Source organism: Lontra canadensis, unplaced genomic scaffold (assembly GCF_010015895.1).
Source record: "Lontra canadensis isolate GAN:19392208 unplaced genomic scaffold, GSC_riverotter_1.0 scaffold23, whole genome shotgun sequence".
NCBI lineage: Eukaryota > Metazoa > Chordata > Mammalia > Carnivora > Mustelidae > Lontra > Lontra canadensis.
In genome coordinates, this window is record NW_022631017.1 from 5707782 (window position 1) to 5726164 (window position 18383).

The following is an 18383-nucleotide window of genomic DNA, read 5'->3' on the forward strand; positions in this document are numbered from 1 at the left end:
GCCTAACCGAGTGAGCCACCCAGGCATCCCAAGATGCACTCTTTTTTAAAAAAATATTTTATTTATGTATTTGAGAGAGCATGAGAGAAAGCAGAGAGTACAGGCAGGGGTGAGGTGGGGAGGAGGGGCAGAGGGAGAGGGGGATGCAGACTGCCCACTGAGCAGGGAGCCTGATGCAGGACTCCATACCAGGACCCTGGGTTCATGACTTGAGCCGAAGGCAGATGCTTAACCAACTGAACTACCCAGGCGCCCAAAATGCACAGTTTACTGTGACATTAAAAATTCTTCCCAACATGGCAATAATACCATATAAAGGCTATTACCACCCTTTTGACCAGTTTAATTACTCAACATTCTCTGAACGTACTTTACACTTTGTCTCTCTCATCCTTTGTGCCTTCCACAAATGCATAGAGGCCTCCATTAGCAACGACAAATGCCAACCATTTATTCTTGCCAGACACTGTTCTAACTCTACACCTATTGACTCGTTTAATCCTCATAACAACCTTAGAGTGCAGCAGTACTAATGTTACACCCATTTTATAGAGGAGGAAACTGAGGTACAGAAAGGTTGAGTAAATTGCCCTGGGTTACACAGCTAGCAAGTGGCAGAACTGGGGTTCGAACTCTGGCTTCACAGTCCACGCTCCTAACCATGATGCTGGGAGGAAGGACCACTGAGTCAGCAAGACCACTCAGAGGAGGTGAATTCCACCATAAGTTGAAGGATTAGAGGTTTTGCAACAGACAAGAGGGGCCAGGCCAGAGGGTGGGAGAGACTTCCAAGCTGAGAAGAGGGCATGAGGTAAGCTGGGGGTAGGCATACTCAAGATTACATAGGGCCTTGTGAGCCATGCTAAGAAGACTGGATTTTCTACACTTGGTTTTTGGAAGTGTAATGGAAAATGTCACGAGCCATCCAGATCCCCCTCCAGAATTTAGATACTCATTCCTTTAGCCGCCTTGGGTGCTGAAGTCTGAGTGCTCTGAGCTGACTCCCTCTCTGGAAATTGCCCCTGGCCAAGATGCTGCCCCACTCAACATCATGAACCCTTTCTGGCACAATCCATATCCAACCAATGATCATCAGCCTGTGAGGACAAAGGTCTGGCCCCCTCACCCCAACTCGGGATACTTCTGAAGGGACATCCATTTTCAAAACTCCTGCTATGGTCAGCTGGGACTTCTACTGAGGCTGCATCTTCAATAGTCCTGCTTTCTTCACTCCTCTACTGATGCTGATCTTCAGAATACTTCCCGGTCAATTTCTTGTATGATCCTCTCCATCTCAGAGTCAAAGTCAGGGGAACTAGACCTTCAGACAGGAAATCACTGAAGAACACAGCCTAATCTGAGTACTGAATTGGGATTCTAGGTTGACAATTTTTGTCCCCAGAACTCTAAGACTGTCACTCTAGCTTGTATTGTTTCTGATGAGAAATCAGCAATAATCTTTACCTTTGTTTCTCTGTATGTAATATCCATTACTCCTGTGGCTACTTTAAAGATTTTCTCTCTGTCCCAGTTTTAAAGCTATTTGGGTATGATGTGAGTTGACATAGTTTTCGCTTGTTTGTTTGGTTGTTGGGGTTTTTTTTTTAAGATTTTATTTATTTATCTGACACACAGAGAGATATCACAAGTAGGCAGAGCAGCAGGCAGAGAGAGAGGGAGAAGCAGGCTCCCCACTGAGCAGAGATCAATCGAGCGAGTTAGCGGGGCTTCATCCCAGGATCCTGAGATCATGACCTGAGCTGAAGGCAGAGGCTTAACCCACTGAGGCACTCAGGCTCCCGAATGTAGTGTTGTTGTTGTTGTTGTTTTTTCCCATGTTTCCTGTGCTTAGGGTTTGTTGAGCTCTTGTAGCTGTGAAATTATAGTTGTCATCAAGTTTGGAAAAATCTCAGGCATTATTTTCTCAAATATTTTTTCTGCCTTCCCTTTCCTTCAGGACTCCAGTTACCCACTTGAAGTTTTCCTCAGCTCACCGATGCTTTGTTCCTTTTCTCCCCAGTCTTTTTTTCTTACTGTGTTTTGTTTTACATGGTGTCTACTGATAAGTATTCAAGTTCATTAATTTTATCTTTTAGAGAAACTGAGCTGGTATTAATCCCATCTGATGTATTTTTCATTCTAGTTTACATCTCTAGAAATTGAATCTGTGTCTTTCTTTTTTTTTTTTTAAGATTGATTTATTTTTGAGAGAGAGAGTGTGTGTGTATGAACCAGGGGAGGGGCAGTGGAAGAAAGGGAGTGTCACAGGCAGACCCCACACTGGATGTGGAGCCCGATATAGGGCTCGATCTCACAGCCCTGAGATCATGACCTGAGCCAAAACCAAGAGTCAGATGTTTAACTGACTACACCACCCAGGCGCCCCACAATCTGGGTCTTTCAAAAATCTTTCATGTTCGATTTTTCTTCTAACTTCTTAAGCATATGGAATACTTATAATAACCATGTTAATATACCTGCCTACAAATTTTATTATCTGAATACTTTCTAGACCACTTTCAATTGATCTTTCTTCTCACTCTGGGTCATATTTTTCTGCTTCTTTCCATACCATAATTTTTTTTTACTGGATGCCAAATAGTGCGAATTTACTTTGTTGGGTTTGTGTTTTTGTTTGTATACAATATTTTTGTATTTTAGCAAATATTCTTAAGCTTTGTTCTAGAATGCAACTAATTTACTCAGAAACAGTTTGATCCATTAAGGCTTACTCGTTAAGCTTTATTAGGTGGAACCTAATAGCTTCTAGTCTAGGGATAATTTTCCCCACCCCTGACGCAAAAGACTTCAGCATATTTTACCTCATGCCCCATGAGTTATGAGGTTTTCCTACATTGACTGGAGGGAACATGCACTTTTTGCATTGTTGTGTGAGTTATGGAAATTGTTCACTTTGCTGCTTTCAGGTAGCTCTTTTCCTGCTACAGCAAGTTTCCTCACACACCTGTGCTGATCAGTCCACAGCCGACCCTCACAGAGATCACTCTGAAGATTCCAAAGCTCTCTCTTCTGTGCTCTGTTCCACACACCAGCTACCTTGGCCTCCGTGGACTCCCCACTCTGCCTCCTCAGCTCCAGGAGACAGCTGGGCTCAGCCTGGAGACCCAGAAAACCTGCAGGCAATATGTGGGCGCGGTAAACAAAAGCTCACCTGACTGTTTTTAGTTTGGGGGGTTGGGGGGATCGCTGTCCTACACTGCCTGATGGCCAATGTTCAAACATCATTGTTTCATAGATCCTGCCCAGGTTTTTGCTTGTTAAACAGGTGAGGCTCAACAACAAAGGAAACCAGTAAAATGAGAAAGCAAGTTACGGGAGAAAAATGCTTGCAAATCATAAATCTGTTAAAGGGTTAATATCTGAAATACATAAAGGACTCATACAATTCAATGGAGGGGGGAAGTACAGTCCACTTTAAAAATGGGCAGAGGATTTAAATAGACATTTTTCCAAAAAAGAGATACAAATAGCGAATAGGTACAAGAAAGTGTACCATAGTACCCAAAGCCATCTATAGATTCAATGAAATCCTTATCAGGATTCCAATGACATTTTTTACAGAAGTAGAAAAAAAAACCCCTAAAATTTATATAGAACCACAAAGACCCTGAATAACTAAAGCAATTCTGAGAAGGAAGAATAAAGTGGGAAGCATCACACCTTCTGATATCAAGCTATGTTATAAAGCTAGAGTATCAAAACAGTATGGTACCAGCATAAAAACAGACATATAACCAGTGGAACAGAATCAAGAGCACAAAAACCCATGCATATAAGGCCAACTAATATTTGACAAGGGAGCCAAGGATATTCAGTGAAGAAAAGACAATTTCTTCCATACAGATGACCAATGGATACATTAAAAGATACTTAACATCACTAATCATCAGGGAAATGCAAATCAAAACCACAATGAGATATCACCCCATACCTATCAGAATGGCTAGTCTCAAAAAGACAAAAAATAGCAAGTGTTGGCAAGGATGTGGAGAAAAGAGAACCCTCTCACACTGTTGGTGGGAATGTAAATTGGTGCAAACACTGTGGAAAACAGTGTGGAGGTTCCTTTAAAAAAAAAAAAAAACTAAAAATAGGGGCACCTGGCTAGTTCAGTCAGTAGAACATGCAGACTCTTGATCTGGGTGTTGTAAATTCAAGCCCCACGCTGGGTGTAGAGATTATTTAAAAATCAAATGTTTAAAAAGAATGAAATCTTGCCATTTGCAACAATGTGGAAGGAGCTAGAGAGTATTATGCTAAGAGAAATAAGTCAGTCAGGGGCACCTGGGTGGCTCAGCCACTTGTGTGTCTCACTCATGGTTTCAGCTCAGGTCATGATCTCTGGGTCATGAAATCGAGCCCCTCACCTGGCTCCAAGCTAAGCTCAGAGTCTGCTTGGGATTCTTTCCCCCTCCCATCCCCGTCTCCTCTGCTCCTCCCTCTGCTTGTGCACTCCCCCACTCTCTCTCAAATAAATAAATAAAATCTTAAAAAAACACAAACCCTAAAAATAGAGGTGTCATATGATCCAGTAATTCCATTTCTGGGTATCTACCTGAAGAAAATGAAAACACTAATTTAGAAAGACAGAAGCACCCCTGTAGTTCACTGCAGCTTTATTAACAATAGCCAAGATATGGAAGCAACCCAAGTGTCCATCAATACAAGAATGGATAAAGAAGATGTGGTGTATAGAGACAGTGGGCTCTTACTCAGCCACAAAAAAGAATGAGATATCGCCACTCGTGACCACATGGATGGACCTAGAGGGCATTATGCTAAGTGGAATAGGTCAGACAGAGAAAGACACATACTGTATGATTTCATTTACATGTGGAATCTAAAACAAACAAATACAAAAAAAAAAACCCACAATAAAAGAGAAACAGACTCCTAAATAAGATAGTAAACATGGTTGCTGAGAGGAGGTAGGAGGAGGTGATAGGAGGGTGGACAAAATGGGTGAAGGGGAGTGGGATATACAGTCTTCTAGTTATGGAGGAAGTCATGGGGATGAAAGGAAGAGCATAGGGAGTACAGTCAATGGTACTGTAACAGCGCTGTGTGGTGACAGAGGGATGCTACACTTCCGAACATACATCTGGACTCATCCAATCACTATGTGGTATGCCTGACACTAATGTAACAGTGTGGGTCAACTATACTTCAATTCAAAAAATTTTGAGGGGTGCCTGAGTGGCTGGGCCGTTAAGTGTCTGCCTTTGGCTCAGGTCACAGTCCCAGGGTCCTGGGATCCAACCCTGCATTGGGATCCCTGCTCTGCGGGAAGCCTGCTTCTCCCTCTCCCACTCCCCTTGCTGTGTTCCCTCTCTCACCGTCTGTCTGTCAAATAAATAAATAAAATCTTTAAAAAGTAATAAAATAACAATTTTTTTAAAAGACAGTGTCTTCAATAAACAGTTCTGGGAAAACTGGATATTCACATGTAAAAAAAAAACGAAACTAAATCCCTATTTTATACCACTCACAAAAATTAACTCGAATTGGATTAAAAAAATTTTTTTTTAGTTTTCTGTTTTATTTTTTTAAGATTTTATTTATTTATTTGTCAGAATGAGAGAGAGAGCACAAGCAGGGCGAGCGGAAGGCAGAAGGAGAAGCAGGTTCCCCACTGAGCAGGGAGCCTGATGTGGGACTCCATTCCAGAACTCTGGGATCATGACCTGAGCCGAAGGCAGATGCTTAACGGACTGAGCCACCCAGGTAGCCCTCTTTTCTATTTTTTTTTTTAAGATTTATTTATATGAGAGAGTGAGAGAGTGTGTGCATGTAAGCACGGAGAGGGGTAGAGGGAGAGGGAGAAAGAAAATCTCCAGCAGACTCTGTGCTGCACAAGGAGCCCAACATGGGACTCAATTCCATGACCCTGGCATCATAACCTGAGCCAAAACTATGAGTTGGATGCTTAACTGACTGAGCCACCCAAGTGCTCCTCTAATTGGAGGACCCGTAATCATGTCAGACCCGAATGTCAGACCTGAAACCATGAAACTCCTAGAAGAAAACATAGGGGGAAAGCTCCTTTCCATGGTTATTGGCAATGATTTTTTTTTAATATGACACATAAAGTACAGTCAACAACAAGAATAAATAAACAAGTGGGACTACATCAAACTAAAAAGCTTCTGCACAGCAAAAAACAAAAACAAAAACAAACAAAAAAAAAACCCCAACCCCCAGTCAGAAAAATGAAAAGACAACCTATGGCATGGGAAAAAAAAATTTGTAAATCATATATCTGATAAGGGGTTAATACCCAAAATATATAAAGAACTCATATAACTCAATAGCACAAACAAAAAACCCCACAAATAATCCAACTAAAAATAGGCAAAGGCCCTGAACAGATATATTTCCAAAGAAGACATACAAATGGCCAACAGGAATGTGAAAAGGTGCTCAATGTTACTAATCATTAGGAAAATGCAAATCAGAACCACAGTGATAGGGGTGCCTGGCTGGCTCAGTCAGTGGAGCATACAACTCTCCATCTCCGGGTTGTAAGTTTGAATCCCACATTGGGTGTAGAGCTTACTTAAAAATAAAATCTTTGGGGTGACTGGCAGTCTATCAGTTGGTAGAGTGTGCAACTCTTGATCTCCGGGTTATAGTTTCAAGGCCCATGCTGGGTGTAGAGATTACTTTTAAAAAAATCTTTAAAAAACTCACAATGATATGTCACCTCATGCTTGTTAGAATGGCTATGTTCAATCTTAAGAAAAAAACAACAAAAACAAGCTCATAGATACAGAGGCCAGATTGGGAGTTACCAGAGTCAAGGTAGGAGGGACATTGAGCAAAGTGGAAGAAAGTGGTCAAGAGGTACAAATTTCCAGTTATAAGATAAACAAGTCCTGGGGATGTGAGGTACAGCATAGTGACTATAGTTAATAATACTTCACTGTATATTTGAAAGATGCTAAGAGAGTAGATCATAAAACTTTTCATCGCAAGAAAAAAATATTTGTAATTATGTGGTGATGAATGTTAACTAAACTTACTGTGGCTATCATTTCACAACACACACTTACATCAAGTCATTATGTTGTACACCTAACACTAATGCAATGCCAAAGAAAAAAATGTTTAAACCACAGGGGGGATAAAAGCATGACAAACAACAGAAAGAGCAAGGAAAAGCATGGCAAATATAAAGCACGAAAGGGATAATAGGAAAATATCCAAATATGTTAGTAATCACAATAAATATAAATGGAAGAAATTCATTGATAGAGCATCAGGTTTGTTAAAATGCAGGTATAAGCTGCTTAAGAGAGACAAAAATGTTAAAACTGAAAATGTAAAAATATTTAAGTCTAAAAGAATTTATTGGGGGAAAAGTGGATCACATCATGAGGACAAAAAGTATACAACTAAGAACATATAAAAATTCTAAACTTGTACACACATAGTAATAGTCTCAGAATACAAAATGAAAATAGGTAAAATTACAAGGAAAAAATTTAAATACACTGTCAAAGGGAGATTTCAAAAAAATTACCTCAGTAATTAACAAGTGGGAAAAAAATAAAGATATAAAGATCTGAAAAATACAAATATAACCAACCAGTTTGATCTAGTGTATACGTGTATAGACGATTACATATAAGTAATCTATTATCTATTATATTTATTTTAGATATGATATCTGCTGGATACATGGATATCTGTTATAGATAGATTTTATATACATATATATCTATTATTAAAATAACAGATATCGGGGCGCCTGGGTGGCTCAGTGGGTTAAAGCCTCTTCCTTCGGCTCAGGTCGTGATCCTGGGGTCCTGGAATTGAGCCCCACATCAGGCTCTCTGCTCAGTGGGGAGCCTGCTTCCTCCTCTCTCTCTGTCTGCCTCTGACTGCTTGTGATCTCTGTCTGTCGAATAAATAAATAAAAATCTTAAAAAAAATAAAATAAAATAACAGATATTTACAATATATATTATGATATATAGAATGTATAGATAGATCTGAAATACATATAACAAGATTTTAAGATTTGATAACCCTGAGTAGTGGACACAAGGATATATGATATACCATTCTCCAAACTTTACTCATACTTGCTAAATTTTATAAAGTTTTTAAATTAATAATTATTCACAAAAAAATCTGAACTTGAACACTAAGGCTGAACTCCCCATTTTGGCTTCTGGAGATGCCTGACACTGAACAGCAGACGAACAACAGATGAGCAACAGCAGATGCTCCCTCCCTGCACAAAATCCCCATCCTAAGAAAACATCGTAGCAACTAGGATGGTGAGGAAATAAGAGTCAGAGGGCACCTACCTGGCTGGCTCTGTGGGCAGAGCATGTGACTCTTAATCTCAAAGTTGTGAGTTCAGGCCCCACTGGGCAGAGAGCTTGCTGGAAGAAGGGAGGAAGGGAGGAAAGGAGGAAAGAGGGGAGGGAGGAAGGGGACTGAGAACCTACTCAGGTAAGGTGGATACAGTATATATTAGAGCAGAGATTCTCAACCCTGCTTTCTCTACAACATATCTGAGAAAGCAGGATCACATTTGAAAAATAAATGAACACAAAACATAGGAGGGTAAATCTGGTCCCTGCTCTTCCCTCTTGGTGAAGAAGCAGGTGTTTGTTTGATCTGGGTATTAACCAGTACCAGTGTGAGGATAAACAGGAAGGCATGCCCCACAGGCCTGATTTCTGCTTTCTTTGAATTGCTCAACACTTCGTATGTCGCTGCTTGGCATTAAATTGACCTCAACTCTTGAGCCAAGGCTGGCCCTTCCCCAGACCGGTATAAAGACTCAGGCTTTATTCCTTTTTGTAGTTCCTCCAGTGCCCACTGAGTGTCTCACACAAAACAAATGCTTCAAAAAAAAAAATCCTTCCTCAAAGCTGGATATTAAAAGAGATTTTTGAAAATACTAAAAAATGAATCTGTTTAAACTGTAGGACTAGGAATGCACATTTGGGTGATAAAACCGTAAAGAAACATAAAAAAGTTTATTTATGCCCAATTTTTGTCGTTACTATAAATGTACGGGCAGTGTGTACTTTTGGAGGAAATAAGGAGGCTGTGACTGGGATGGGGCACATGGAAACTTCTCGGTGGCTGAAGATCTCTTTCCGTTCCTTTTTTTTTTTTTTTCTTTTAAAGATTTTTATTTCTTTCTTTATTTGACAGAGAGAGAAAGAGCACAAGCAGGGGGACAGGCAGAGGGAGAAGCAGATTCCCCACCAAGCAGGGAGCCTGGGATCATGACCCAAGCCCAAGGCAGACAGTTAATTGACTGAGCCACCCAGGCGCCCCATGGCTTCTGCTCTTAAACAAATGAGCTGTAAACAAACACAACATTTTTAAGACAATCGGAGATTTGAACCATAGTTGAATACTTGTTGATGTTAAAAAATCTTATTAAGTATTTTAGCTGGGATAATGGTATTTTGGTTACTTTTTTTTTTTTTTAAGATTTTACTTATTTATTTGACAGAGATCACAAGTAGGCAGAGAGGCAGGCAGAGAGAGAGGGAAGCAAGCTCCCCGCTGAACAGAGAACCAGAAGCGGGATTCGATCCCAAGACCCTGGGATCGAAGACAGAGGCCTTAACCCACTGAGCCAACCAGGTGCCTCTTGGGGCAGCTAGGTGGCTCAGTCAGTTAAGTGTGTGACTCTTGGTTTCTGCTCAGGTCATGATCTCAGCATTCAGAGATCGAGCCCCTTTTCAGGCTCAGCGGAATTTGCTTTGCATTCTCTCTTCCTTTCCCTCCTGCTCACTCTCTCTCTCTCAAATAAATAAATAAAATATTTTAAAAATAATAAAAATAGGAGTATCTTTTAAAGGCACATATTAAAATATTTACCAAAAAATTCAATCTTGAATTTGTATCAAAACAGTAGAGCAAGGCAATTGGATATGGATACATAGATGAAATTAGATTGGTCACAAATGGATAATTGTTGAGTCTCATTACATTACATTATCTCCTCTTTCCCCTGCTTTAGTTTTACTTTTTAAAAAACAGCTTTATGGGGCGCCTGGGTAGCTCAGTCATTAAGCGTCTGCCTTTGGCTCAGGTCATGATCCCAGAGTCCTGGGTTTGAGTGCTGGAGCCCTACAACGGCCTGTTTGCTCAGCGGGGAGCCTGCTTCTCCCTCTCCCTCTGCCCCTTCCCCTGCTTGGGTTCCCTCTCTCACTTTCTCTGTCAAATAAAATCTTAAAAAATAAAATAAAAATAAAAAACAGCTTTATGGAGTATAACACATACTAATACATTCTGTCAATTGTACATGTAAAATTTAACAATATTTTGTGAAAATTGATGTTAAATGATCCCATTTTTTAAAAAAAGATTTTATTTGGCAGACAATGATCACAAGTAAGCAGAGAGGCAGGCAGAGAGAGAGGAGGAAGCAGGCTCCCCGCTGAGCAGAGAGCCTGATGCAGGGCTTGATCCGAGGACCCTGAGATCATGACCTGAGCCGAAGGCAGAGGCCTTAACCCACTGAGCCACCCAGGCACCCCTAAATGATTCCATTTAAATGAAATGTCCAGAAAAGTCTTATTTGGAGGACAGAAAGAAGATCATTTAAATGGAATTGTGGGTAGGGCACCTGGGTGGCCCAGTCGGTTAAGCTACGGGTGCTTGATTTTGGCTCAGGTCATGATCTCAGGGTTGTAAGATGGAGCTGCAAGTCAGGCCAAGTGCTGGGCATGGAGCCTGCTTACGATTCTCTCTCTTCCTCTCCCTCTGCCCCCCCACCCCCCCAAGATAAATAAATAAATCTTTTATTTTTTACTTTTTCTTAAAGATTTTTATTTATTTGAAAGAGTGAGCAAGGGGGTGAGGGTGCCTGGGGCACTAGCCGATGGCTCTGCATGTTTGCCCCACGGTCTGTGTAGCTGTAGCTGGGCCCACCAGAGGACAGAGATAGCATAAAATCTCTGCTTTCTCTTTGTGTCTTTGCTTTTTTTTTTTTTTTTTTTTAGGTTTACTTATTTATTTAGGTAACCTCTACACCCAACATGGGGCTCAAACTCACAACCCGAGATCAAGAGTCGAATGCTCTTCCAACTGAGTCCTTCAGGCCCCCCTGTGCCTTTGCATTATTTATTTATTTTTATTTTTATATTTTAAGATTTATTTATTTATTTGAGAGAGAGAGAGTGCTCGAACAAGCGAGGCCTGAACCCATGACCTGGAGATCATGACCTGAGCCAAAAGTCACTGCATCTTTAAAAATTACTGTGTCTGGGGCACCTGGGTGGCTCAGTGGGTTAAAGCCTCTGCCTTTGGCTCAGGTCATGATCTCAGGGTCCTGGGATCGAGCCCCGCATTGGGCTCTCTGCTCAGCCGGGAGCCTGTTTTCCCCTCTCTCTCTGCCTGCCTCTCTGCCTGCTTGTAATCTCTGTCTGTCAAATAAATAAATAAAATTTTAAAAAAAATTACTGTGTCAGCCCTGTAACCCCATTCCTTGGTATTTTATAGTTCTCATTCAGGAAGAATTCGGAAGTCAGCACGACAGAGCTTTCTTCTAGCGAACGGGATTGGGGTCTCATGACTCAGTTTCCACCCAGTACTCTCTTGCTCCACTTGATTTTTTTGTCCTAAGTTTGTGTTTTTCCATCACCTAATGAGGGGGAAATCATCATTATGACCAGTGAACAATGGTGTGTCCGCCAACCTCCCTGAAGATCCTGCTTCTATCAGCCTACTATAGGGCTGAGCAGATGACAAAGTGCTGGCAAATAGAACTTCTCATCTGAACTCACTCATTCATTCAACAAATATTTGATAACTAGTCCCAGTGTGCCCAGCACAGTTCTAGAAGCTAGGGATCTAGCAGTGAACAAAACGGAGAAAAGCTCCTGCCCTCCTGGGGACTCACATTCTACTGGGTATAGAAAGACAACCAACAAAATTCATCAATGTGTCAGGAAGGATAAAAGGTAAGGCGGAGGAGGGCAACAGGGAGAACTGTGAACAGGAGGCTGCCGTGTTGAACAGGATGGTCAGGGAAGGTGACCTGTGAAGACGGGAGAGGTGAGGGAGTGCTCCAGGGGGCTACCTGGAAAAGACGGTTCCAGGCTACAGCAAAGGCAAAGGGCCCGGCCAGCATGCTCCAGCATGCTCGAGGAGAGCCAGCGTGACTGCGGAAAAGGAGAGTAGGAGGAGCTGGAGTCACCACAGGATGTCCCCGCGTCTAGCTGAGATGGGGGACGCCGGGTCGGAGGCGCAGGAGCGGGTGGGCTGTGGGCGACCAGCCGCAGGGACGAAGCCGGGGAGCCGGTGGGTTTCCAGCCGCGCCGTCGTCAGCGTCCGGGGGCTAACGCCTTGCTCCCACTTCGCCCGCCACTCGCTGGAGCAGCCTCTGAGGACCCAGAGCGGCGTCCCGGGGCCGGGTGGGTCACGTGGCCGCGAGCGGGCGCCCCCTGGCGCGAGGAGGGGAGCGGCGGCGGCGGCGGCGGCGGGATGGCGGCGGCGGCCGGAGCGCGGGAAAGCGGGGAACCGAGCCAGCCGGGCCAGCCGGGCCGCCGGGCCCTGTACTTCTGCGGGAGCGTCCGCGGCGGGCGCGAGGACCGGGCGCTGTACGGACGGATCGTGTCTCGGCTGCGGCGCTTCGGGGCGGTGCTCACTGAGCACGTGGCGGCCGCCGAACTGGGAGCGCGCGGTGAGGCGGGCGGCGGGGCGCGGTGAGGCAGGCGGGTCCCGCCCGGGTACCGAGATTGCACAACCCCCTCTACCCCCGCCTCGGCGGCGGCCGTCCCATAGCCGGCCGCGCGTCCCCCTGGCCCAGAGCCCTTCCCCCCCAACCCCCGCCCAGCCGGGAAAGGGAGCCGGGACTCGGACAGCTGGGGTCCCAGTGAGCTTTCGGGCGGGAGCCCGGTTTCCGCATTCAGTTCTCTTGACTTGAGTCATTCCTGGAGAACTTTCTTCCCTTCTTTCCAGGGACGGAGCAGGGAGGAGCAGAATGGAAATGAACGGGGCTGCGGCAGCCCCGCTTCACCTGCCCGCACCTGCTCCCCCACCTAAGACAAAGCTTATCCTCCTGCTTCCCCCTTGGCGGTCAAGGTATCCGCCCTCTCTTGGACCCCACGGACCCGACCACCATCTCTCTCACGCCCTCTCATCAGGCTGTTAACTTCCTGGCTGCTGGGTCTTTCTAAAGCATGGTTTGTTTGTTTGTTTGTTTGTTTGTTTTTAAAGATTTTATTTATTTATTTGACAGAGATCACAAGTAGGCAGAGAGGCAGGCAGAGAGAGAGAGGTGGAGGCAGGCTCCCTGAGGAGCAGAGAGCCCGATGCGGGGCTCGATCCCAGGACTCTGGGATCATGACCTGAGCTGATGGCAGAGGCTTAACCCACTGAGCCACCCAGGCGCCCCCTAAAGCGTGGTTTTGATCAGTTTTGGTCTGGAATCTCCGCGACTCTTCTAGTTTGGAAAGTTGTGCCTAGAACTCTCGTGCTTCTGCTCGGAAAACCTTGGAAGTGCTTTCCCCTCTGCAGACCCAGGAGCGGATCCAGGATTTGTGGGATCTAATGCAATTTTGGAGAACTCTTTTAAAAAGGTGTGATGTAGTTTCTGGAATGTTGGTGAGGTTGGAGTCCAGAGCCCCCAGCCAAGAAAGAATTCTTGAAATGTCTCTGGTGCAACAAGGTGATTTTATTAGAGCGCAGGGACAGGACCGGTGGACAGAAAGAGCTGCTGCCCTGGGGTTGTGAGGAATGGCCAATTATAGACTTGAGAGTTGGGGAAGGTAAGGAAAAAGGAAGGTGTCCAAGAGGACTTTGACATGCTGAGGAAGATGCTGAAGCCGTTGTCAGGCTAAGGTGGTTTTCCCCTGTAGCAGAGCATTAAGACTGTTGGGAGCTTCCTGGAGGAACGTTATACTCTGCCTGCCTCAGTTACTTGCCAGTGGGCTGCAGGTTATAAGGACATTTAATTTTTACCTACATTTCCTTTACCTTTGTCTCCCACCTGGCTGTGGAGGGGAGCGTGCTGCTGGGGCTCCAGAAAATTGAGTTATGGGTCTCCGGAAGCTAAGTTATTGATTCAAATGCTTTTTTCTTTTTAAGATTTTATTTATTTATTTGACAGAAAGAGATCACAAGCAGGCAAAGAGGCAGGCAGAGAGAGAGAGGAGGAAGCAGGCTCCCTGGTGAGCAGAGAGCCTGGTGCCTGGTGCGGGGCTCGATCCCAGGACCCTGGGATCATGACCCGAGCTGAAGGCAGAGGCTTTAACCCACTGAGCCACCCAGGCACCCCTCGAATGCTTTTTTCTTGTGAATCACTAAGACATTGGTAAACTGAGGGGAGACTCCTGCCCTGCAGGACTGGGGTCCCTATTAGTTCACCATTTGTGTTTCCTTCCCTTAGTTTAGGACAGCTGGGAGTGCCTGAGGAAGGCCACACCTATCCCACCCGGGAGTGGGGAGCGCAGGGGTTGGCCCGTGTCAGCTTGTGCTCTGTCCTCTGCCTGCCTTCTGCTCCCTCATCGGGTGAAATCACTGAACAAAATTGCTAGGGCACTGGAAAGGGCCCGTGCGAGTGCCGGGCCCTGAAGCTTAAGGTTCTTTGGTTTCAGGGCATGTCCCTTCTACACACCCCCCACCCAGTGGTTCTGGAACTTTAGTGTGCTCCAGTGTAGTCTGAGGGAACTTGTTCAAAATGCTGGCTCACAGCAGTCTGGGGTGAAGGCTTCGGGTGTCTTTTTTTTTTTTTTTTTTTTTAAAGATTTTATTTATTTGTCAGAGAGAGAGAGAAAAAGAGAGAGATCACAAGTAGGCCGAGAGGCAGGCAGAGGCAGAGGGAGAAGCAGGTTCCCTGCCGAGCAAGGAGCCTGATGTGGGACTTGATCCCAGGACGCTGGGATCATGACCTGAGCCGAAGGCAGCCGCTTAACCAACTGAGCCACCCAGGCGTCCCTTCGGGTGTCTTTTTAACAAGCTCTCCAGGGACTTTCCTCTGATTCAGGCAGTAACATTTCGCCAAGCCAGGACTGAGAGCACCTCTGACCCCAGGAAGAGCACCTCTCCTCTACCCTCCTTCCCAACCCCTCCTATTGGTCGTGCATTGTATCAAAGTTTGGTGGGGCTCACCATTGCCTGGAGAGCTGGTAGAGCAGCCAGGAGTCCTATCAAGCTCTCAGTCGATGCCGATGCCGGCACCCGCCGAAGCCGGCGTTGGGCTCTGGTTGTTGTTCAGCCTTTGTTTGCCCGGCCAGTCTCTTGCTTCTGCCTGCCATTTCCACCCTGCACCCCAGGAGGCTAGTCCTCCTCCTCTCCATCTCTGATCCCTGACCCACAGTGCGGTATAGTCCTTCCCGTAGTCTCCTCCGTATCCCTCATCCGACCCTAATCACATCCCTCCTGGAAGTTTTCTTGTGGCTATTCCATTTCATCCTTTCCCTGGAACCTTAGTTTTGGGTGGGTCCTCAGAGGTCACTTAGCATGGCTTCCCCCCACCCTGCCTGCACTGGGCAGATATGGGGGCGCCAAGGGTAGAGGAGAGGTACTGAGTGCTGAGGACCAAGCAGGCAGGGACTTGGCCTTGACCAGCTTTTCCTCCTTCACAGGGGAAGAGGCTGCTGGGGGTGACAGGCTCATCCATGAGCGGGACCTGGCCTGGCTGCAGCAGGCAGATGGTGAGCACTTCCCTCTCCTGCCCACAAACTCCTCTGGGATGTTGGGTCCTCTGGACAGGCCTGTGGTCCACACCAGGAAGGGAGTTCCCTCCTCACCACGCCCAGACTCTGTCATCCACCCCTTAACAAGCCCCAGATACCAATCCCCAGTCTCATGTTTCTTCCCAGTGGTGGTGGCCGAAGTGACCCAGCCGTCACTGGGTGTGGGCTACGAGCTGGGCCGGGCTGTAGCCCTCAACAAGCGGATCCTGTGCCTCTTCCGTCCGCAGTCTGGCCGAGGTGAGCGCTCCAAGCCCTGGGTGGGCCCTCCTCTCCCCCAGCTTTCTGCACACCCAGCCCTGGAGGGCTCTGAGGACAGTGCCTACCCTGGAAACAGGACAGGGACAGGGAAGGGAGCGGAGATGGGGAGCTTCACCTCCCTCCGCCCTTCCTTCCCAGTGCTTTCAGCCATGATCCGGGGAGCAGCAGACGGCTTGAGGTTCCAGGTGTTGGACTACGAGGAGGGCCAGGTGGAGGCCATGCTGGATCGCTACTTTGAGGGTGACCCTCTCTAGCAGGTGGCTGCCTCCCCTGACCCAGCTGCTTGACTTAACCCCACTTTGTTAATTCTTCTCTGCCCTCGTACCCCTCCTACCTCTTAGCCCCAGTACCAAATTAAAAGTTATGTTTAAAATTCTACCTCTGTCTATAGGAGTGATGGGGCAGGACAGGTCCTCAGGATTATCCTTTTCTTTCCTGCTTCACTTCAAGATGTAGAGAGATCCATTAACATTCTGTAGGCCCCAAGAGAGAGTACTTCCTAATGCCCTCAGACTCCTGCGAGGAACATTCAAGAGTTTGGAGGAAGGCTGGCCCGGGGTGGGGTGGGGTGGGGTGTTTCTCGGCCTCCTCTGCCACTGGACGGGGTCTGGAGCAAGTGGGCAGGCCTGCACCTGGCCCTGGACCATGGAAACTTTCATTTCCCCTTGTCAGCTTAGGTCAAATGAGTCTGCTTTGGGCCTTCCTGAGAACACAAACGTTTGGAGGTCCAAAAGAAAAGTGAAGAATGAGGGTTGGGGGTATGTAGAGGGAGCGGGGAGCTGACACTAGCCTTTGGGGATGCAGCTGCACAGCCTGCTTCCAGAGAAGTACGTGGAAAAAAAGTTTATTCAGTAAACAGAAGGTACTACAGACACTGGGAATCGCCTCCCCCAACGATGGCAGGAAGGGACAACCTCACCCCTCAGCCCCCAGGACTCTGGTGTGGCTCCAGGTGTTCCCTATGTCCTGCCCCTCAGTCATAGGCCTCATCATCCTCTTCCTCGTCACCGAAGAAGAAAGTGTCTCGGTCCAGGTTCTCAGATTCTTCGTCATAGGAAAAGCTGTCGTTGTCCAGCTCCTCATCAAACTCATCCTGCTGCCACTCAGGGACATCATCCTCATCATCGTCGTCCTCCTCCTCCTCATCCACCTCCAGCCCTGGGGACCCCTGAGGCCTGGGGAGGGAGGGAGCCACAGTCAGCCCTGTGAAGCCACACCTCTCCCAGGCCCCTGTGGCTGCTCCGTCCACCCTACTCACTGACTGCCAGGCACGTTGGATCCTTTTGCCTCTTGGACCTCTAACGATGGGCTCTGCAGACCGACCCGGAAGTCCTGGCGAGGAGCCAGGGAGATGTGGGAAGTCAGAGAGTAGAGGAGGACCTGGACCTCTGCCCAGCATTCCTTCACCCACCGTTCTCTGCCGGCCTCCCAGGTGCAGGTCCCTTGCTCAGGTGCTCCCACCTCGTCTCCCTCCCTCATCCTGAGACTTCACGGCCCCAAGTCTGTGTGTCACAGAACTTGGGCAGTCTCTGAGGACACAGGTCGTTCCGGCGAGGCACCCCACCTCCGTGCTTCAGGACCTAACAGTGTCTGTTCCTGTCCTGTCTGCCCAAGTTATTTACTCCTCTGTGAGCTCCCCAAGGGCAAGACTCCTCGTTTAGACTAACATCAGTGTATTAGAGCCGGGAAGAACCTTAGTGGATCCCCATTCCAACATCCCACTTGGGAAGTACTGAAAAGTTCCCAGGGGTTCTGATGAGCGAGCATCACAGCAAATACCCTTGCTGTGGGCTATTGGGTAGCACTCGCCAGGCGGGACGGAGCCGCAGCTGCATCCAGTGGGCAGGCCTAGGAGCTGGGTGCCCAGGTCTCCAAACAGCTGCCTTTCCTTTTGGAATCCCCCCCCCCCCCCCCCCCCGCCCAGGGCAGGGGCTGTGCCGGGCCCAGGAGGCCCCAGGCAGGCCTCGCACCTGGGCAGAATGTTGCAGGATAGCCAGCAGCCTCTCCTGGATCCTCCGGAGCAGCTCCAGGCCCGTGCTGAGGCAGTCGGAGCGCAGCAGGCGCAGGGACGAGCCCAGGTCTCCACACCGCAGCAGCGTCTCCTCTGCAGAGGGGGCAAGCCACAGGGGCTCCCTCCCTCCTTTGCTTCCTTCAACTCCTTCCTTAGACCACCTAAGTCCTACCCGCACCTACCAGGCGGGGTTCTAGACTAGACACTCATTCTTGTGGGGCCTCCATCCCCACAAGATGGGATGCAGGGAGCAGATGGTAATCTAGTGGGCAGGTGAAGGCCTGCGCCCTTAGGCACCTCATGCCAAGCACCCCATGCCTTCATACCTGAAGTATCGCTGGTAGTGATCAGGCTGGGATGAATGAGGAGGTGGAGGACCGCCCAATGGGGTAGCTGGGCGGGGGGGGGGGGGG

The 18383-nt window shown here is 47.1% G+C and overlaps 2 protein-coding genes across 2 annotated transcripts in view; one reads left to right on the plus strand and one right to left on the minus strand.

Moving 5' to 3' along the window:
* The first annotated feature begins 12482 nt into the window (after positions 1-12482).
* On the plus strand, positions 12483-16337 carry DNPH1 (2'-deoxynucleoside 5'-phosphate N-hydrolase 1). The gene is made up of 4 exons (XM_032862124.1): positions 12483-12685; positions 15591-15659; positions 15828-15938; positions 16098-16337. Exons 1-4 carry the CDS (start codon positions 12487-12489, stop codon positions 16211-16213), a joined length of 495 nt encoding a protein of 164 aa, XP_032718015.1. The 5' UTR covers positions 12483-12486; the 3' UTR covers positions 16214-16337.
* A 450-nt stretch (positions 16338-16787) lies between these two features.
* Positions 16788-18383, minus strand: part of LOC116870342 (cullin-9-like) — a 2620-nt gene continuing 1024 nt past the window's right edge. Inside the window, exons 4-6 of the mRNA XM_032861949.1 lie at positions 17930-18148; positions 17218-17291; positions 16788-17134 (exon numbers count right to left, since the gene is read on the minus strand). Coding sequence (XP_032717840.1) covers positions 16933-17134; positions 17218-17291; positions 17930-18148 — 495 coding nt within the window. The 3' untranslated portion in view covers positions 16788-16932. The remainder of the gene's footprint in view (positions 17135-17217; positions 17292-17929; positions 18149-18383) is intronic.